The following is a 19819-nucleotide window of genomic DNA, read 5'->3' as shown; positions in this document are numbered from 1 at the left end:
CATATTAAACATTTGTTCAAATCCATATGAAGTGTATCTGGTATATGAGCTCAACTATCCTTTTGAATGCACAGGAAAATGCCAATCCTGTGGGAAGCAAGAAGCAAAGCAGTTATGTAAAACTAAAAGCTTCCTCATAACAAGGGAGACATTCATGGGGGGGAGCAGGCAGCAGGAGGAGTGGGAGGGAGCAGCTTTGAACCCTACATTGGACCGGCAAAGAAAGAACACTAGCAAAAACCTCTGATAAATCAATTTTTCACAAAATCATCACAAGACTTGAGCGTACATTTCTCCAAAACACGTGCACAAATGGCCAACAAGAACATGAAAAGATGCTCAAATACTAACCACCCAGAAAATGTAAATCTAACCACAGTGAGATGCCATCTGATGCCTGCCAGCATGGCAATAATTATACAGAAATCAAAAGATCATAGTCACACTTCTGGATGCCTACCCTCAAATGTAGAAATAATGACCCATGGGAAGAGTGGATAAAGAAATGAGGTGTGTGTACACGTGGAATATTAGGCAAGTCAGAAAGAGAAGTGAATCCTGTCGTGTGTAACTTCATGGACGAACTCTAAAACTCTAAGAACTGATGAGAGTTGAGAAATGATTCTATGCTAGAGTCTCTTGTGCAACATTCTACCTATAGCTAACAATCTTAAAATGCTAAGAAAGTTAAGTGACACATTAAGGTTCACCTGCATAGTGATTACAAATTATTATGTATTTTTGTCTTTATTCCCAAATGGCCCTACATGAACCCATCCAGAATCTATTTGTGACCATTTTGTAATGAGAAAATAAAAATCATTTTGAGGATAACAATGAATGTATAAACCATTGCATTCATTTGCTTTTTTTGTGTGTGCATGATGTGTGTATGGAGGGATGGGCATCCCATGACTTGAATGTGTTAGTCAGAGGACAACTTTCAGGAGTTAGCTCTCTCCTTTAACCATGTGGGTCCTGTGGATGGAACTCTGGTCTTCAAGAGGCAATTGCCACATTCTCTGAATTATGTCACCATCACTGAATGAATAATGTTGATTATGCTTTCTTTTTGTCCTGATTAGTTAAATCATAGCATGGTTAGAAGTGGAATTATGTTTTACAATCTGATTTTTCAATAGGTTTTTAAAAATTAACAATAAAGTGTTTCTAGAGCTAATTTTTCATTTTCCAAACCAAACACAATTTGTATCCAACCTCCATAGGTATTTAGCCTGTATCACTTGGCTCCATGAACTTATCCAACGGTTAACAAATACGCATGCTTGTGCTTGATCTGTGCCAGGCATGGAAGATCCGACACTGACACAACAGTGACTCACACCTAAGCAGCTCTCAGGAGAGTGGGGCTGGGAAGGACAGTGTGTACATCTCAGTCCCACTGAAGTCTCAGGACAACTGCCAAGTCAGACTCGGGAACTGCAAAGGAATTCTTCCCACTTCAAATGAAACCTCCAGTTACCACACCATATCCCTCCCTCTTTCCACCCTCTTTCCACGCTGAGGGAAGGAAAGCAGAAATTCAGAAGGCATGGATGTCATGCTTAAGTAAGGTTTCAAAGTCCAGCCTCAGTGAGTTCAAACTCAGACTCCCACTCCCCAGGTGTGCTGCATAACTGACCTGAGTCCCAGGTCTCTATGAAATGGAGATGGTGAGCTTGCTTTGGTCTAAATAAAACCATACCTGACAAATGCCAGGCACAAAGAAAGTACTCACCATCAACCCTCTCTGTCTTATCCCAAACCCCGCATTTACACATGAACCAGTAAAGAACCAAAAACAAAGATGAGAACGTCACTTGGGGAGGAGTAAGGCCCTGGGTTTCATTTGGGGGTGATGACAACCTTTGAAAATTAATTGTAATGATGATTGCTTAACTCTAAATGCTGTGAAAAAATCAATGGATTGTACAGTTTCAGTGAACAGATTTCATGTCATGTGAGTTACATTTCAATAAAGCTATGAAAATTGTAAAAAAAAATCAATGAAATGCTTAAATCGATGTGTCTAGATGGATCAGTAGCTATTCTTTGCAAATAGTGAGATCCTTTCCATCTTGTAATTATAAATGTATTTTCAGTTCAAAGTCACTGTAACGTCAAGACTCCTAAAATTTCTTTATAAATTCCTCCTTTTGGATGAAAAAAGTATGTCAGTTATTTATATATATATATATATATATATATATATATATACACACACACACACACATACACACACGCACACGTACATGCACACTCACACACTTTTTATCTTTTCTCACATCTAAGTCCTAAGAAAAATTTACTTCTGAATGATTGGAGTTCTGTATTCAAATACAAAAGTTTGTCTTTGACATAAGGCAACAAAAAAGGTTTTATAAATGTCTTCATAAAGTAAGTTCAAAGCTTCTGTTCCATTGCTTAACACCTGATGTCACCACCAAAGGACAGATACAGATAACCAAAAATTAAACGTTAGTTTAAAATCATGAAGCTGAGTCCTACTGGAGAGCAGCCTGTTATCTGCATTGATAAGAGGAAAAGTGGCTTTATTGGCTTTCCAACAAAACAGTCCTTACCCTGATTGCATCCACAGTTTGCATAAGTTACTTCATCAGAAAGGCGTGCCTGCACCTCAAGAGGGTTCTGCTATCACAGATCCTTTTGCTTGTTTGTTTTTGTTTTTTGAGGCAGGGTTTCTCTTTGTAGCCCTGGCTGTCCTGGAACTCACTGTGTAGACCAGGTTGGCCTTGAATTCACACCTGCCTCTGCCTCCTGAGTGCTGGGAATAAACGTGTGCAATACCACCACTAATTTTATAAATCTTTTTGTAATTTAAAGATGTTGGATCAACTACTTAGTAAGCAGAAGCAGGCAGATGCCTTGTTCCTAGGACAACTTGATAAAACGACCTCTAAAGCAAAGCAAGACAGCCACCCTGCTCTCAGAACGAAAAGAGGAAGCTAAAATGGTTTGTGTTCAACGAACACTTGCTTTGGTTTCTGATTTGGGCTTCCCTTCCACGTGACTGTGCACTCTGAAAGACAGCTTCTTCTTGGCTCTGCCACCAGTGATGGTGGCTTTCAAGAGACTACCTTGTACACTCACTGGCAGCCTCCTTGTAAATTGGGCAAGAAAGACTTAAGTTCATGTCAGGGGCATGCAGTGGTATTAATTATAATTAGTAGTTCTTGTAGCCCTTCAAAACCTCTGTGGGGTTCTGTAGAGGGTCAAAGCTAGTCCCTTTTTCTCACCAACATAGTAACATAGTAACTGAACGACTATTTCTGACAAACCTATGAACTGATAAACCTCAGCTGAGCACTGGTCACTGGCTCCAGCCACCGTTCATCTCAACGTTTGCTGTGACTGCGTGGTTATCAGTGATGGGAGAGGGTAATGAAGCATGAAAGTCAACAATGTCATTTCACGCCACTGTGGATCACAGTCATATTCATAATGACACAGATAGGTACCTCAATAAACAGTTTCTCACTCAGCAAAGCACCGCACAAACTCTATGCTCACATCACAGAAAACACGGCGTAAGCCTGGATTAGTATGTAATCTCTTCTCAAATTAATCAGAAATGTAAAAGAAACGTTCTGTTTGAAGTAGTGGGATCAGAAAGTAAATACGGCAGACTGGGAATCATAATGCTATATTTTAGGTTATCCTCAATTACGCAGATCGTTTGCCTTTTAATGAGTTATCTTGAAACTCTGCACTGCACATTTATGACTTCGGAGAGCCAAGAAAGGCGGAATTTAGGAAAACCTCTAGTGGTTTTTAAAAAAGAGTCATTTATTTCTTCAGTTAATTACCTTTTTAAAACAATCATTTTCTATGTCTTTGTCTTTTTTTTTTTTCCTTTTTTTAACTTGGAAACCAAAGGCATTGGTGACGAAGTTCCTATATGACATTCCCTCCATCAGTGAGGCTCTGTCTTTACAATCACACTCACTGGGCCACTGGTATTCTACCGTCTCCCAGGAAGTCCCCCACTGATGATCTAAGCAAGGCTTGTCTGCTTGTTTGTAGACTGGGTCTCCCTGGAACCCAAGCTGGCCTCAAGCTCACATCCCTCTTGTCTCCTGAGTGCTGGAGCTATAAGTGAGATCCATCTTGTCCAGGATATATGCTACATTAACATTACTATTGGTTTCTAGACTATTTCAAGATTAATTCAGCAGAAACTACAAAGAAAGAAACCTATTGTGCCTGGCTCATTTGAAAACTCAACAGTAGGTGCCTCCCTCCATATTAGGAAGAGTGGTATTACTGGATTGTTCCTGAATACTGTCACTCAAATTCTCCCTGGTTCCTCTGGATGGATGTTCAAGACTCCTGCCTTTTCTAGTAGCTGAATAACTGTGCTCCCCTGCCATACGTCAGCATCTTGATAGGTCTTAGCAACCATCAGGTAAAGGCAAATGTCCCTGTCCATTTTATGCTTGGGAACTCAACACTATAAATACATGTGAATTCTTCAAAGAGAAAAGATCACGGAATTTGCAAAGTGCCTAGTGTTCTCCCTTCTGCTCTCCCCCCCCCCTTTGCCCCTACAATCACTTTTGGAATATTAAACCACCAGTGGCAGGTCAGCGACCAAATCAGACCAATGCCCACATGCATGCCAACTCAGATTGACTCAGTACCTAGAGTGGCACCTGGGTATTTGATGGTTCTAAAAGCCATCCCTTCTTGAGTGAGTCAATAGCACAGTGCTGAGAACCCATGTTCTGTTTTTCTGTGGGTGTTCAAGAGGCCACCACTGGCAAATGGCAGTTTTCCTTTCTCTAATGGATTTGCTCATTAACCATTAGAACACTAAGGGAAAGGGGAATGACCGCCCTAAGAATGGATGGAGGGCACACATGAATCAAGTCTTTTCTCTCATATGTGGCCACGCACCCAAAAAAGACTCAGCAAGAAACATAACTGAGGGAGTGGAGAACTGGTCCATCAGTCAAAAATCCAATTGCCACTTGAACCTGTGCCCTGCGGCTCTTAGCCACCTGTCACTCCAGCTTTGGGGCTCCAAACCCTCTTCTGGCTTCCTTTGACACCTGCACTCATGTGCACATATCCAGAGATGTACTCATGTGCATATAACTTAAAGTATATAATAAGCATTGAACTCACCCACTTCAATAAAATGCAAAAGAAAATACATCCAAGACTCCTAATGGCAAGCTCAACACATGTATTTACACACAGTGCTAAATCCCCCAATTTTTTCCCCATTTTTTCTGAAGAACAAATTTTCAAACAAACTCTTATACTTTAGGCATGTGTTTCCCAAATGTCATAGGTGAAATGCTATGGAAATTCTTCGACATCTGTGAGTAATTTTGTACAATTCGTCATTGCTTTTAAACACTCACCTTAAAGAAGAAAGATCAGAGTAGAATAAGCAAACATCCACACCTAGTAATAGTTTTCCTCTCCTATTAAGTGTCTCTGAAGCTGGCTAATTTTTTCCAGAAACAACTCTACTATAAGCACTTTATTCCTGAGAACAACTAGGTTCTTGGACAACTAGAAATTCATTACGGGCAGTAAAAAGAGGAACAAAGCCCACCTAAAGAAAGCCATTTCTAATGAGGGCTTCTTAGAACAAGAGGCAGCTAAGTGTTTAACCCAATGTCAATTCCAGTTGCACTATTCCTCCCCAGCCTCCAAGAGGTTACAAGAATAGCCAGTATCCCCAGGAGACTGTAACTATGAATTCTTGAAATTCTAGGGTCTGAAAACACAGGCATATACAACCTCCACACATGTGAATTAATTATCAAATTAAATTTGGGAAAACACTACCCGTTATAGTAGTAATGGAGGGATTTGACTCAACTCAGTTATACGGGTGCCTGACAATTTTATAAGTGCGGAGACAAGCAGCTCTTTCTTTAGTGAAATCTCATAGGTTTTAGTGAAACCTCATTGTATCTTGCTTTGCGTTCCCCTTTCCTTAAAATTGTTCATTTTTGAGCTCTGCAAAATAATTGTTTGTGTCTCTCTTTGTTTTCCATGAAAAAGAGAAATTAGTAGTCAATTGAGTTTAAATAGGTGCCTTAAGCACACGATACCAAGAAAGAAAGCAAAAGGTAAATGCTCCCTTCTTGAAAATGGGTGTGTATGGAATGCATGTCTCAGGAGCCAGGCCTTCATAAAGATTAGTTCTTTACTTCTATAGAGGTCAGAAATTTAGCTTATTCAGCAAGAATAAACCTGTGAGTGGCTCTGGCTCCACAGTGAACAGTCACACATGCCATGTCCTGGCACGTGTGAGACAGCAAGAATTGGCCCTGTCTGTTGTTGGCTACTATGCCTTGCTTCTATAGCTATGAGTTGGTGCAGAGACGCCCATAGATGTGGCTGGGTAGAGGCATAGAAAGCCAGTTAATCTGGAGACCACCAGGCATGGTGGCACTTGTTCGGAGTCCCAGTAGTCAGAAGACAGAGTCAGGTGGATCACAAGTTCAGTGCCAACCTCCAGCACAGAGTGAAATTTTGTTTGTTTGCTTGTTTGTTTCAAATCAAAAACCATCTTTTAGAGTCTAAGGTTGAAGTAGTATAGCTTTATTTATATTTTATCAAAGCAATATCTTCAAGCTATTTAAACACTGGACCAGAGCATCAGACTTCTACTTCAGTTCATGTACTCTTTGGCTTTTAATCACAACCTCTCAACCCCCGTGTTCTAAATAATCCACTTTTATAAAAGGCCAAGGTTAAAAGTCAAAACTAAACAAACTTATAGGCAAACTGAAAACTAACCCAAAGTGTCCCAGAAAGCTTATGGCTAATTTTATAACAGCTACCACCCAGTAAGATTATATCACAGGAAGCCTGTCCTACTCCACATCTACATAACTAAAATCATGACAAGCAATAAACCCATTAGGAAACAGGAAGACAGTGCCTCACTTTAATGAGTGAATTTTCCAGGAAACCTCCATTTCGAGTTTATAGAATCCAACCCCTATTTTCTCCACATCTTTTTTTTTTTCCTTGTTGCTGAAAAACCTTTATGTAACTAATGAACTGTGGTGTTGTTAATGTCTTGAGACGTCAGTCCAAATGTCTTTTCCACCAATTCGGCTCTATAGGGAGAACCCTAGGGAGGAAAACTGTACAACATGAAGGGTATAGGGGCCACACAGAGACTGCGCCTTGGCCTTGGAAATGGACCTTGAATGCACAGGCAGAATAAGAAAGATTTCTATTCATCTGCTCTCACATCACTCTCTAAGACTCATATTCTCATAGTATTGTGTTAACCAGTTTTCTAGAGTGGCGAGAAACTCAAACTAAAACTTCAAAGATGGAGATGAAAATTAAAAAGTCAAATTACATTGTAGGGATCACACTTCTATTTAAACAGACAAGAACTAACCCTGTAGCAGCTATTTTAATTCCTTTTCACTGTACAATTAATTATTTTTCTTTATTATTGGCATCAGCTGCAATCTTTGTTTTTAATTATTAATAAGAAATAGACCATACAACAGTGCATGGAATGCTATAGTGGAATCCAAAGATGTCTCCAATAGTCTTTGGTTTTCTCTTGAAACAGCCAGAAATAAAATATTTCATTTTCTGCCCAGCAATAAGCCCCCCTAGGGGCCCCCGGAAGCCTCCCTGGGATGGCATCTGCCTTCTTCCTTTGGTTCTTCCTTTGGTTCATCCTCAGCCTTCCCCCTTAGCAGAGCCAACCAGTGACTCAGTCTCCACCCACTCTTGTCACTCCCAGCCTTGTCTTCTCACAGGTGCCCAGATATTTGAAGCTGTGGTTCATCTCCATTACCCTTGCCCAGCCTAGCTTAACGGGGCAGAGACGATCGCATGCTCCTTGTCTACCTCTCCTCCTGAAACTAGGGTGTTCTCTCCCTCATCTCCCTTGCTCTTCTCGCTGTGCTTGGAGCAGGCTGTTCGCAGGCTCTGGGGGTTGCTTTTCAGTATCTTCTGGCTTGTAAATGATGCATGCCACTTGGAGTACTCCACACGCCATGTGCTACGAGACATGGTAACCTGATCTGGACCCACTATCTGCATGGCTGGTACTCTTGACTTATATTCCCAATGGCGGTGATAGATGGGTCCAGCTTCCCCAGGCGGATTTTCCCCGGTGACTGATGGGCCACACTTGCCAAACGGCTTGCTGAGTTAAGGGGCAGGAAAGGTTCTGTCTGAGGACGGAGAAGAGATGACTGGCTCAACTGGGCCTTAAACCTTTGACTTTAGCTTCATTAGCTTTGAGCACCAATCAGCCTCAGCTCCATCATGACGACAGCCCTGGCTGTGGGCAAGAGCCATGGCTAGATTCAGAAGGTAGGTACACAGAAGACGCCACAGAAACCAACTGTCTAGCATGCTACAAATAAACTGAACTTGAGCTCTGTCTCCTTGACAGCTTTTAGGAGAAAGTCGCTCCTGGCCCTGCTTCTCACACATCCTCCGCATTAGCCCTCAATATGGAGAAGAAGCATTTTAAGGCTCTTTAAGGTACAAGCAGCCAGGAACACAACAATTAGGCATCGCTATTTAAACCCAGTCAGAGAGCCTACAACCACCTTTCTGCCCTCTCAAATCGTAAAACAAATACATTCCCCCTCACAGATGGACAGAGAACATCATGGAGAAGAGGGCAGAGGGAGATAAATAAAAATAAATGATATTTACCTTCTTCTGTTTCATGCCACACGATCCCTTCCAAATTGACACTGGTCCCAGGTTCACAGGGCCCAAGACACTCTGGCTCTGTCACTACTCCAACTTCACACGTATTGACACCCACGGACCGAGTCCGCACCAAGAGCTGCTCGACTGGTGCTGCAATATTGGATGAAGATGGGGAAAAGTAGGAGGGCAGAATCTGAGGTGCGAGACTGCTGGCAATCGGCGGCGGTGGTGCCGGCACTGTAAACAGGGGGTCAACCTGAAAGACAGACAGGCTTACTGCAGGGGTGATGCATTCCGGGAGTTCTCTGTAATGCAATCTTCTTACATGGCTTCTAGAACAGATCATCATTCTACATTCCATTTGCAATTACCATAGACTTTGAGTGCTCTCGAAGTGTCAAAATAGCTGCAGACCAGAAATGAGCACTTTGTGCTTTCAAGTCCAAGAAGGTGAAGGGGGGGCGTTAGCTTCCCGAGCGAGAAGCGGGCCTTCTCAATTCACCAGCGGACTATCTTTCAGTCTTTAGAGATGTGAATGAAAATGCTTTGTAAAATTACCACTATTTCCCACTCAGACAGAAACCTCATTTTCAAAATTATAACATTATCTAAAGGAGAAACTGATAAATACTAGTAAAGAACAATATCTGTGTTATTGGACATTTGAATAAAGGAGATGGACTACAATTGTTCCCAGAGAACTTTATAAACCATAATGAATTAAATCACTACTAAAATATATTAACTTACTCTGCTGAATCTATAAAATTTATAACTTGATTATACACAGTGAAGCACATAAGTTGAATATTAGCCTGTGTTAAGAACCAATTCCTAATTAAGTGCTCTAGCGTGAAGTTTAGCAGGAATTCATAAAGAGGATAAATAAATGTGTGTGCCTGGTATCCACACAACCTGAGCCTCCCCGCCCGCAAAACCTTCAGTGATGCACTTTATCAAGAAGACCCAGGATCTTGCCTGACTGAGGCTTGGTAGTCCTTCCATCCCTCAATCAAAATAAAAATGGATATTAGAGCCATTACAAGGCCTTGAGGTACAAGAATGTCCCCTTTGCACCCCTAACCTCAGAAGGACAGCATAGGTCTTCTTCCCAAGTTTAGACACCAGACTGTGATGAAACCGAAGTCCGCAAGTGTCTGAGACAGACTGCCAGTCATTCATTGGTTCACTTAACAACTAGGAGTGTTATTGAGCAGCTTTGATTTGACCTTGGAAACAGGTGTGGAAAAAGACTCAAAGGGACACACCTGTGTACTAGGACTCCAGATTACCTGTGCACTGTGTGCAGACAGGGCCTCAATTCAAGGGACAGCGGTCTGCGTTCATTACCGGATGGGTAAACAAACAGTGAATGTTATGAAGGATTCACAGATGGTTGACCCAGTAAAACTCGATCTCATCTGCTGTGCATACATCCCTGGTTTCATAAAGTCTTTTAGCAGCCTTTTGGCTATAGATTTAGTATTATATATAAGGTCTATAAATATTTCAATAGAGACAGATGAGGAACTGGGCTCCTTGAATGGTGGAGCAGCCAGTCTGTGTGGGCTCCCGGGTGAAATGACCAGAAGAACGCTGCAATTTGCATTCCACCTGAAGTGATGAACTGACATTCACTTGCCTGAGCGATTCTAGATGCTGGAGAATTGCTAGCCCTTCACCCAGCTGCATGTTAAAGAAACTTAATTTCCTGCTCTCAAAGCTGCCGTAAAACTTCTTTCGCACCATACTTTTTATTGTCCTGCCTTCCTGGTCCTGATGGCAGAGTCTCAGAAAGAAAAGCCCCCAGCAGGACCAAGTTCCCAATAAGGTGATGATTTAGGCCTTCAGAGAACTGCACACGGAAGAATGTGACTCCAAGTTCCCACTGAAAGCTCCTATTTTAAAGTGGGGGCTCACAAATGAGAAAGGGCCTTCTGAGGAAGGAAATTATGTATGGTGGAGGGAGAAAGGGCTAATCCTAGCTTCCGTCTTTATAGCAGCTAAAACCTGTGAGACATGAGGATTACCTTCCAAAATGAAAAAAACAAAACAAAACAAAACTGTGAGGTGACGTTAGGTGGTGTGAAGCTAATGGGACAAAACAGTTATCTGAAAACAGCCTCAGGTGGCCTGAGCCACTGCCCACATTCATGCTGAGAACAAAGACAGCTTGAGCTGATGTGTAAGAAACTGCACCAGAATACAAGAAGCAAGGAGTCAAGAGAGCAGGGGTTCAGAATCGGGAGGTGAGGGCTGAGCGGACAAAGGATGGGACCTGTCTGGGTACGGCGTGTGTTCGTACTGGGTTTCTGACTGGGGGCCTGACCGTCTGTGACCTTCCCTCATCCCCTCACCTCTCTGAGGCCCACTTTCCTCAAATGGAAAATGCATTCTTCAGCCTTCTAATACTGCTAACAAATCTTACTTCACCTGATTCAACTCAGGATCCCATCTCAACAAAACCCCACTTATAGACAGAGCTGTCTGTGACACCCCTAAAATATTTGTGATGCTTCTGTAAATTCCAAAGAACAACTGTCCTTTTTAAAATTTTAGTTGTACAGTTGCTGCTGCTGCTGCTACTGTTGCTGCCATTGCAGAGGCCAGACCCAGGGCTTGGAGCAGGCTCAGTCCATGCTCTAGCACTGAAAGAGACTCCCAGCCCAAAGTTGGAATTTCTGAAGAATGTGGGTGTCTTGAGAGCAAAGACCTTCCAATAAGCTAGTCATGGTTATTTCCATGAACACAATCCAAATGTAATGATCAAAGCTGAGTTGGTGGCGATCATATGGAAACCCCACCCAACATGTTCTCTAACGAGGAAGTGAGGGTTCAGAGACTTTGGCGATAAACACGAACTTACACATAAAATGATAATAATCTCTGTGAGTTTGAGGGCAGCCTGGTCTACAAGGTGAGTTCCAGGACAGCCAGGGCTATTATTACACAGAGAAATCTTGTCTTAAAAAACAAATCAAACAAAAGAAAGGAAGGAAGGAAGGAAGGAAGGAATGAAGAAAGAAAGAAAGAAAGAAAGAAAGAAAGAAAGAAGATAATAGTCTAAAGCCCTTAATACTTGGCATATCAAATTTTCATGTCTTTGACTGAATATTATCCTGGTTTTCCTCCTGGAGCTCAAAACCCTTCTTTCCAGCAGAACTAGATCTTTCCCTACCCTGCATTCTCCCCCACTGCCCTGTGAGTCCCTCAGGGTGGGGCATAGAGACCACCCATGTGGCCTACAGCAGACCCTCCTCCCTAGAGATCACCAAAGGGAAAGAGGACTTTTGGGGTGGGAATTATACCCACTCCCAGAGTATTTTACTTGGCAGATGCACTATTTTTAAAAGCTTTCCTGTTAATTACCAATACTTAAGAGCTCAAGGAAGAACCTGAATGGCCGTTAGCTCAAAATTGGAGGCTACACTTCACAGAGCCCACATTCCTCATCTCCACCACAGGCAGCCCTGTGTGTCTGAGACCATCGTCACCGAATGTTCCAGCAAGAATGCCACCTGGACAACCCACTCAATACTAGAAGAACTTGTGTCTCCTCCCCCCTCCCTTTTTTTTTTTTTTGGTGCAAGAACGATAAGCTAGCAACCGTGTTAGCCAGCAGAGCTGAGAAGAACACACTATAGTGGGGAATTCACAAGGGAATCACCTATCCCAGGAGACTAAACCAGACTGCAATACTCAGACTATGGCCAGTATTTTCTACCAGGTAACGCCCCAGTGGAAATGTTCCTCTGAAAAGGTTTCAGTTCTCTTGTGTGTGTCATGGTGTTACACACGGAGCACTTATACCATACAGAAAGCAGAGCCTTAAAAGATATTCCACAGTTAATTTCCTATTTGCTGAGGCAAGGGTTCCTTAGACTACATAGCCTTGGCTTCAATCTGGGGGCTCTCCTGAGCCTCTCCTCTCCCTCGTACTGGGATTTCAAGGCTTCACTGCCACTCCTGGCCTCAGTAGTAATACGAAAAAAATCAACTCTGCTGTGCCCTGATTTCTCAGGTCGCTGATCCACACTGAGGCCATAATTTCTTCAGCCAATGAAGCTTGTTAATGCAGAGAGGCTGGCAACCATTTCTACAGGCTGCCTGCTGGGAGGCAGCAGCTTCTTTCTGAGCAGGCCAGCTGAGGCAGGCGGGGTCTAGGGTTAGGTTACCATAAGGCCAGGGCTCCAGTCCTGCCTCCACCAGTTCGTGCCTTGTGGGGACCCTGAGCCAAGGATGGGACATCAACATCAGAATCTAAGAAATGGGGCGGGTAATGACCATCACCCACTCTCGGCTGCAGAGAAGACTGAGATAGCCCATGCCAAGGGAGTGCTCAGTACAGGGTGCAGCTCAGTGAATGCTGGCTGGCTTAAAGGATGGGGGAGTCCTCAGTGTGATATTCCAGCTCTCTAAGTCGTGCACACAACCTTACACAGCTGCTTTTTAGATGCTACTATATTTAACAGAAATCTGTAATCCCTTCCAAACGAATGGTTAAAGTGTGCTAAAATGCAAGAAAAGGGGGTTTAGCCCAGAGAAGCTCAGCCTGGGGAAATACAGCCTCTTTCAAACACGGAGACCTGGCAGCAGTCGGCTGGCATGATTTACCCCTTTTTTATAACTTCATAGCAATGATGAGAGCACCCCAGAGGTCCTGATGAGCCCTGAGTTACTCCAAGATCTCTCTTCTTCTAATCTCCAGTTGCCCCTCTTTTTCTCACATGGCCTCCCCGAGTCTCCTTCCACTCACCTCAAACCCCTCCACACCCACTAAAGAGCTCCTTCTATCTGCCAGCCTTTGGGCAGCCTGCTATAAAAAAGAATGGCCCCAAGTCCCTGTGCCCCAAGGCTTCAAGCTGCATCAAGGGAATCAATCGACACTAATTAAACAATCAGAAATGGATCGGAAAGGCAAGTTCAGCTGGAGAGATGCATTCCAGGGAGGAGTGGAAAAGGTTGGACATTCGTGGTCAACAGTGAGGTGCAGACAACCGCCTTTAGAGTGAATCCTAGCTTGGCCATTCACTGCGGAACCTCTGGCAAGGCACTTGATCTCCGTGTGACTCTGTCTTCCCCTATCTTCACCTAGCTAAGGTGACATGGAGTCATACGAGCAACCCTAGTTTAGGGCATAGAACAGAGTAACACTCACTAAGAGCAGGAGCTAGTCCTACCATCAATATTCGGGTAATTGCAAATCCATCTGAGACCTGAATGAAAGGAAATTGATGGGTGGTTTGGTCCTGTGAAGCCAAAGGTTAGGCTTTACTACATTCAAAAGTAATTCAAGTGAGACAATTCCTCATTGCTTCCTAGAGGAAGAAACACACTCCTAATCAGATGATCCTCATGTAAAACTCACTGGGCTTATACAGGACTAATAACGAGAATTAAAGATCAGAACAAAAGTACTGGCAGTTTTAGCAAGGCTTCCTTTGTCAATGCTCTTGTCTGTCATTTTAAAGGGATACTGATGCAACCTAGTAGAGGCCAAAATAGAAAAGCAGCCATCTCCAGTTGGGGAAAGAAAAAAAAAAAAAAAAGACTCGTAAGTCTAACAGCTGGTGGTGGCAGCCTGTCAAACTGAGGAAAGTTAATGTCAAGAACAGACGCGCCGCAGCCTCTCACTGTTATTTTTGCATGATTATTCCCAGGTGTTGGTGCACGCTGTGCAGTAGCCTGGCTATTTATCACGCCAGAGAGCCTAAGAGCAGGGGGCGGGGGTGGGGGCTGAGAGGGCGGAGGGAGGCGGGGAAGAGAAGGTTATTTACACAGATAGTGGCACTTAGTGTGTGTAATCAGAGGTGGGGGAGGGGACGACGGGGACGACTCTGCCGAGGTCCTGGCAATATTTTCTCTGTTCACCTTATTTCAAGGGCTTCCTGACTGCTGATGGGCCAGGAAGGCTCCAAAACTGGAGTGATGGTGGTGGCTGCTTTTCATCATCGAGCATTTGTGTCAGCCAGGAAAGGTGTACGGTACCAGGAAACCCAAAGCTAAATACAGAGGGGTCTCCCGGGCATGGCTGAGGGGCACTGCAGCAGGCACTCTAGACCAACAAAGACACATCCACGTGGCTCTGCTGCAGGAGACATCCGGTACTGCCATGAGGAGAGAGAACGGAAAGCCCAGGGCTGCAGACAGAGGAGCCTCCTCACTGTAGAGACCACCCCCATCCCCACCGCCACCCCCACCCCACCCCCACCCCGAATGGCCTGCATCAGGGCTGAACCCTGACAGGGAGGGCAACGTGCCCTGGGTTTCTTCCATCTGTTCTCACAAATCTCCACACGGGTCCTGTCGTTAACCCCTCAATCCTGGGATTCTCAGACTGCCAATCGCCAGAGGCGGCAGGAGTGGTGGTTCATTTTGCAAAGAGTCAATGTTTTGATTCTCTGTGCATGCTGGGGCATGGATACTTAGGGCTCACGTTTTCTTCATACCCTGGTATTTGGCTCTTTTATTGGCTGGCCCAGTCACCTCTTAATTTTAAAAGCATTAGGCAGAAGACTGCTCTGCCAGAAGTGGAAATCCCAGCTCTTTGGAGGTGACCACTGGCAACTGATGGCAGCAAATCTGTGCTACGCATCTGCTTGACGTCACTGTTTCATTAGTAGAGTGAGGATGGCTTAAAAACATGTCCCCAGACACTGAACCTCCAGCCAAAATTAATCACTCTTGAATGTCCAGCCCTGGTGGACAAACCAGAAGAGCTCCAGCTTTGGTTGTTATTCTTAGTTTGGCCTCTCCTAAATGCCGTAGATGCTTCTGAGAGCCAGGATCAAAGCAGTGCAAAAAATAAAGGGGGGGGGGGGGAGGAACAAACTCATGCTTTAAGGGACCAGCTCTCCTGTAACCCAAAGTCTCCATCACTACCACTTTACAGAGGCACCTTTCCCAAAGCCCTGCCTGCCTGGTGGTGCTTTCGGCTTGCTTATATAGAGTTCATACCCTGAGCTACTGTTTACCACACACAGCATAAAGGGATTAGAATAGTTTTCAAACAGATACCATAGGCAGGATTGTACTGTGCACTCTTTCTCTTTTTTTTTTTTCATTTGATATTCACAACGTTGTGAGGGGGATGAGAGTAACCTTGGAGGGTCTCTTAGAGGGGGTGGCCAAGCCAGAATTTGAATCAACCTAAGCAACCAAAAGTAGCCTCTTTTAAATGTAAAACAAAGCATAAAATGGAGAGAAAGCCTCTTTCAAAGGGAGTTTCTGAGTCCTTTGTGTACACAGGAAGCTACACACCTGAAGGACTTTAAAAGCCACAGTGTGATGCTCTCCCACAAAGACTGTGATCCCTCCAGAACACCTCTACCCACCCCCAAGAAGAAGAGATGACTCAGCAGTTAAGAGCACTTTGTATTTGAGCACCTTGAGTTCAAATTCCCCAAACCTATGAAAAGATGTTGGGTGTGGTTGAGCACACACCTGTAAATCCGGTGGTGGAGAAGTGAATGAATGCTGAGAGAGAAGATAGCTGGGACTTTCTGGATATTAGCCTAGCTCTCAGGTTCTATAAGACACCTCGTGTACCACTCCTGTATACATACAGGGACACACACACACACGCACACACGCACGCACGCACGCACACCACAGGGGATCAGCTCCATGGTAGAGGAATTGGTACAGCATGTATGAAACCCTGGGCTCAATTCCCAGCATCTAGAGAAACAGCCACCTGAAACCATGGCTGAGATGCTGCCAAAGCCTAGCCATGACCGTGGCTCTGGTCCCCTGGGGCCAAGAAGGCTGCTTCCATTTCCAGCCAAGACAAACAGAATGCTGGACACACAGGATGCCAACAATCTAGGCTCTCCATAATGCTGCTTGGGGGAAAAGGGTGTCACTGTCCATGAGAGATCACCTCAGAAGTGGCCCCGTGTGCACACACATGTAGAAAACATCCTGAAACAGTAGCATGACTTTAAACTTCCTTCTCTAGCCTTGGCTGTTTTCCAAGCACCATCCAAGGTATGAGTGTGTACAGACAGTGTAATTACACCACTCAGGCCAATGCTTTAAATTTTGTTTTGTTTTGAAGCTAAACTAAGTCTACTCTCAAAGACGCTCAATGTATAATTTCATAGGGATCTGGGCCTCAAGAACCATTCCACCACACTGTATCAGTTGTCACATACTTAGCCTCATTTGTGTTCTCTGAAAGACTCCTGCCCCACTGCTGAGCCACAGACACTTAATCTATTCTGAAAGTGCCGCTGACATTTTTCACTGCTCAGAGTGGGGTGTGCTTTAAATAGTAGCAGTAAATGGTCGGTGTTGTCATATCTGGTTCAGAGGGCTTCTCTGGTTTCCTCTCATCATATTTCCAAAGATGTTTAAAACATAAAAACAAACCACAGGGAAAGGCGGTGGCGATCATAGAAGCTACTAGTAGAAAAGCCTTCTTCATTCTGGGAAGAATCCTTTTACTGTCTACTTGGTACAAAGTCAATTTCCAAGAAAAGTTCCACCCAAATTCCATTTCTACCAATTAAGTTTCATTCCCTTCCCTGTACAAAGACAGCTCAGAGGTGAGCTCGAATGCTGTTCAGCAGCCGGTGCCTATGAGAGCCGACAGGTCACTTTCAACTCAGCTGAACAAGGCAAGTATTTTAGTGGCTAGGAGGCGCGGATATGCATACGGCCATAGTTCCAGGATTCCTGAATTCCTATGAAGTCAGGTTGCAAAAGGGGGAATAAATGGCCAGGTTTCACCTCACCCTGCCAGATGTGAACACAACTTCGTGAAGGCTGGGAAGATGGGAAAGAAAGGACAAGAAAGTCTAGTTGGAGAAAAATCCTCTTTTTCCTGTTCTCCACTAAAGCCCTTTCTTTCTCTACCCAGGTTAGGTGACCTCTTCCAACTACCCAAGCGGATTCCTGTAAAAATGTAGGCATTTGCGTTATACAATATGTGCTGCTGGTGACAAATGACAAGGGACTGTCTGAGTCACATCAGGTCCTGAGGCAGTGTCATGCTAAGGGTCAGAGTTTGTTCATGGGCCAACCACAGAGAGTAACAATTTTGACTTTGTCTATCTTGGTATCAATACCTACCTATTTTTAAGGACACATTGCAACACATTCATTCCTTCCATGCCTCTACCAAAAGGCAGATGTGAGTCTCCTCGTTTGATTTTGAGAAATAAGGAAACAAATCCAAAAGAGAAGCTACCTGCCCAGGTCAGGAACAAACAAACAAATGAAAGAAAAAAGAAAAAGAAAAAGGAAAGGAAAGAAAGAAGAAAAGCAACAAGAAATAAAACAGAAGCCACGAATTTCCCAGTAATGTCTGGAAACACCCTCTACCAAGCTCACTGTCACACAAATCCTTTTAGGTGTTTGGTATTGAGGGTCAGACACACCCAGGGCTTCAAGCAGATTAGGTAAATTCTCCTCCAGCCCCATAACACAACCTAAAAAACCAAAACCAAAAAAAAAAAAAAAAAAAAAAAAAAAACTTATGCTAGTAAAGTTCTACATGAGTAGCTTGAAGTTCCCAAGTTCAGAATTGTTTTCCCTCTGAGAAAAGGATGGATTTGAAAACCCAGTTGGTCTCTCTCTAGAGACAACATTTTTCCTAACATTTTTCAAGTGTCCTCTGAGAAACTTTATCCATATGATAATACATAGGGCAGGGGGCCATTCTTCAGCTAAAGTCCTCAGTGTCAATGGCACTTGTGTCATTTTAAAAAAATTCTCTCGCTTGCTGTTGAGAATGCCTCACACTATACCCTTACGCTGCCCCAGAACTCATGGTGTAGCCCAGGCTAGCTTCAAAATTTCAGCTTCCAAAGGACTGGGATTACAGGTGTGAGCTAATATACCCAGAAAATAAATAAATAGAGTGAGTTAAAAAATTATTTTCATGAAAATGATGCTAAGCCATTTCGTTTAGAGTACAAGCAAGCACCTGAATGCAGAGGCACAGGACTGTCTTCCCAGGACTTGGGAGGTGGAGGGAGGTGTATGAGGAGTTCAAGGTCATCCTTAGTTCCATAAAACCTGAGCTATATGTGAATCTGTCTCACAAAAAAGAGAAAGGGAGGCATGGAAGAACTAATGAAATCCAGTACTGAGGGAGAAGGTGTGTAATAAGAGATTATTATTTAACTTCCCATGCAAGAGGTATTGAGCAACGCAGAGTAAGCTGAGGTGTAAGCGCCTAGTTTTTGTGACAGGAACACCATGTATTGACCCGTGCCCTCCCCTTCCTAAGAGTTGCTAATAAAAGCTGCCTCACTGTTAGGGAAGTCATCTTCTTATCCAGTATCTTTCTGTCAGGTGCCTCTATGTGGCAAACATTGCTCCAGGAGAGATGAATAGCCACTGCAGAGGAGAGACTATGGTCAGGATTCAGGTGGTCAGTTAAGCCCAAGGCATTATGGGAGCATTGAGGGGGTGGGGCAGGGAGTGTGCTGAGGTGGATTTATAAGATTGTGCAGGACTTGGCCTAGAGAAGAGGTTACCGTAGATCTGAGCTATCCTGAATGAAGCAGTCATTAAGGGACTGGCAGTTTAGAGAGTCAGGCATGGCTAGAGGGAATTCCAGAGTCTGGGCAAGGATGAGAACCTAGGGGTTTCTGAGGCTAAAAAACAGCATGGAGGTTTCTGCAGTAGGAGAATGGGAACATTAATTGGGCTCATCTGATAAAATTCACATTGGATGAGAGAGGGCAAGGGTGGGCAGAAAGAGAAAGAGAAAAACAGAGAATATGAATGTGTGTTACTATGCTATGGCAGAAGATTTGAGAAGGTGGGGGATGAGGACAAATCCAAAGATGAGTCTCAAGTGTCCATTTCCATTAGGAGAGAGAGTCAGTCTCCAAGAAAGGAAACCTGGGCAGAGGGCTAGGTGTGGAGAAAGGTTTGCTGGGCAGGCACAGGACTCAGGGAAATGAGCTATACTTCAGTAATCACCAGCACACAGAAATATGAAGCCAGTGGAAGGGTGAGATGGTTGCAGTGAAACAGGAGTGTAAGGAAGGAAGCCAGTAGACCCCAAGAGAGCAGAGGAAGAAAGGAGAACGCTCAGAATGGTGGTGTGGTCCGAGTCATCAGGAGTTGGAGACCAGATTTAAGAGGAAGCTGGTCTCAGAGGTCTGATGTTCAA

At 43.9% G+C, this 19819-nt stretch overlaps 1 protein-coding gene across 3 annotated transcripts in view; it reads right to left on the bottom strand.

The window, feature by feature from the left end:
• Znf608 (zinc finger protein 608) overlaps positions 1–19819 on the bottom strand; it is a 109335-nt gene that overhangs the window by 54307 nt on the left and 35209 nt on the right. For all 3 annotated transcript variants that reach the window (XM_005069106.4, XM_040741799.1, XM_040741800.1), the window contains exon 3: positions 8689–8944. In XM_005069106.4, the coding sequence (XP_005069163.2) occupies positions 8689–8944 (256 nt within the window). The remainder of the gene's footprint in view (positions 1–8688; positions 8945–19819) is intronic.

Source organism: Mesocricetus auratus, unplaced genomic scaffold (assembly GCF_017639785.1).
Source record: "Mesocricetus auratus isolate SY011 unplaced genomic scaffold, BCM_Maur_2.0 Super-Scaffold_6730, whole genome shotgun sequence".
Lineage (NCBI taxonomy): Eukaryota > Metazoa > Chordata > Mammalia > Rodentia > Cricetidae > Mesocricetus > Mesocricetus auratus.
This window is presented reverse-complemented; position numbering and strand designations above follow the sequence as displayed.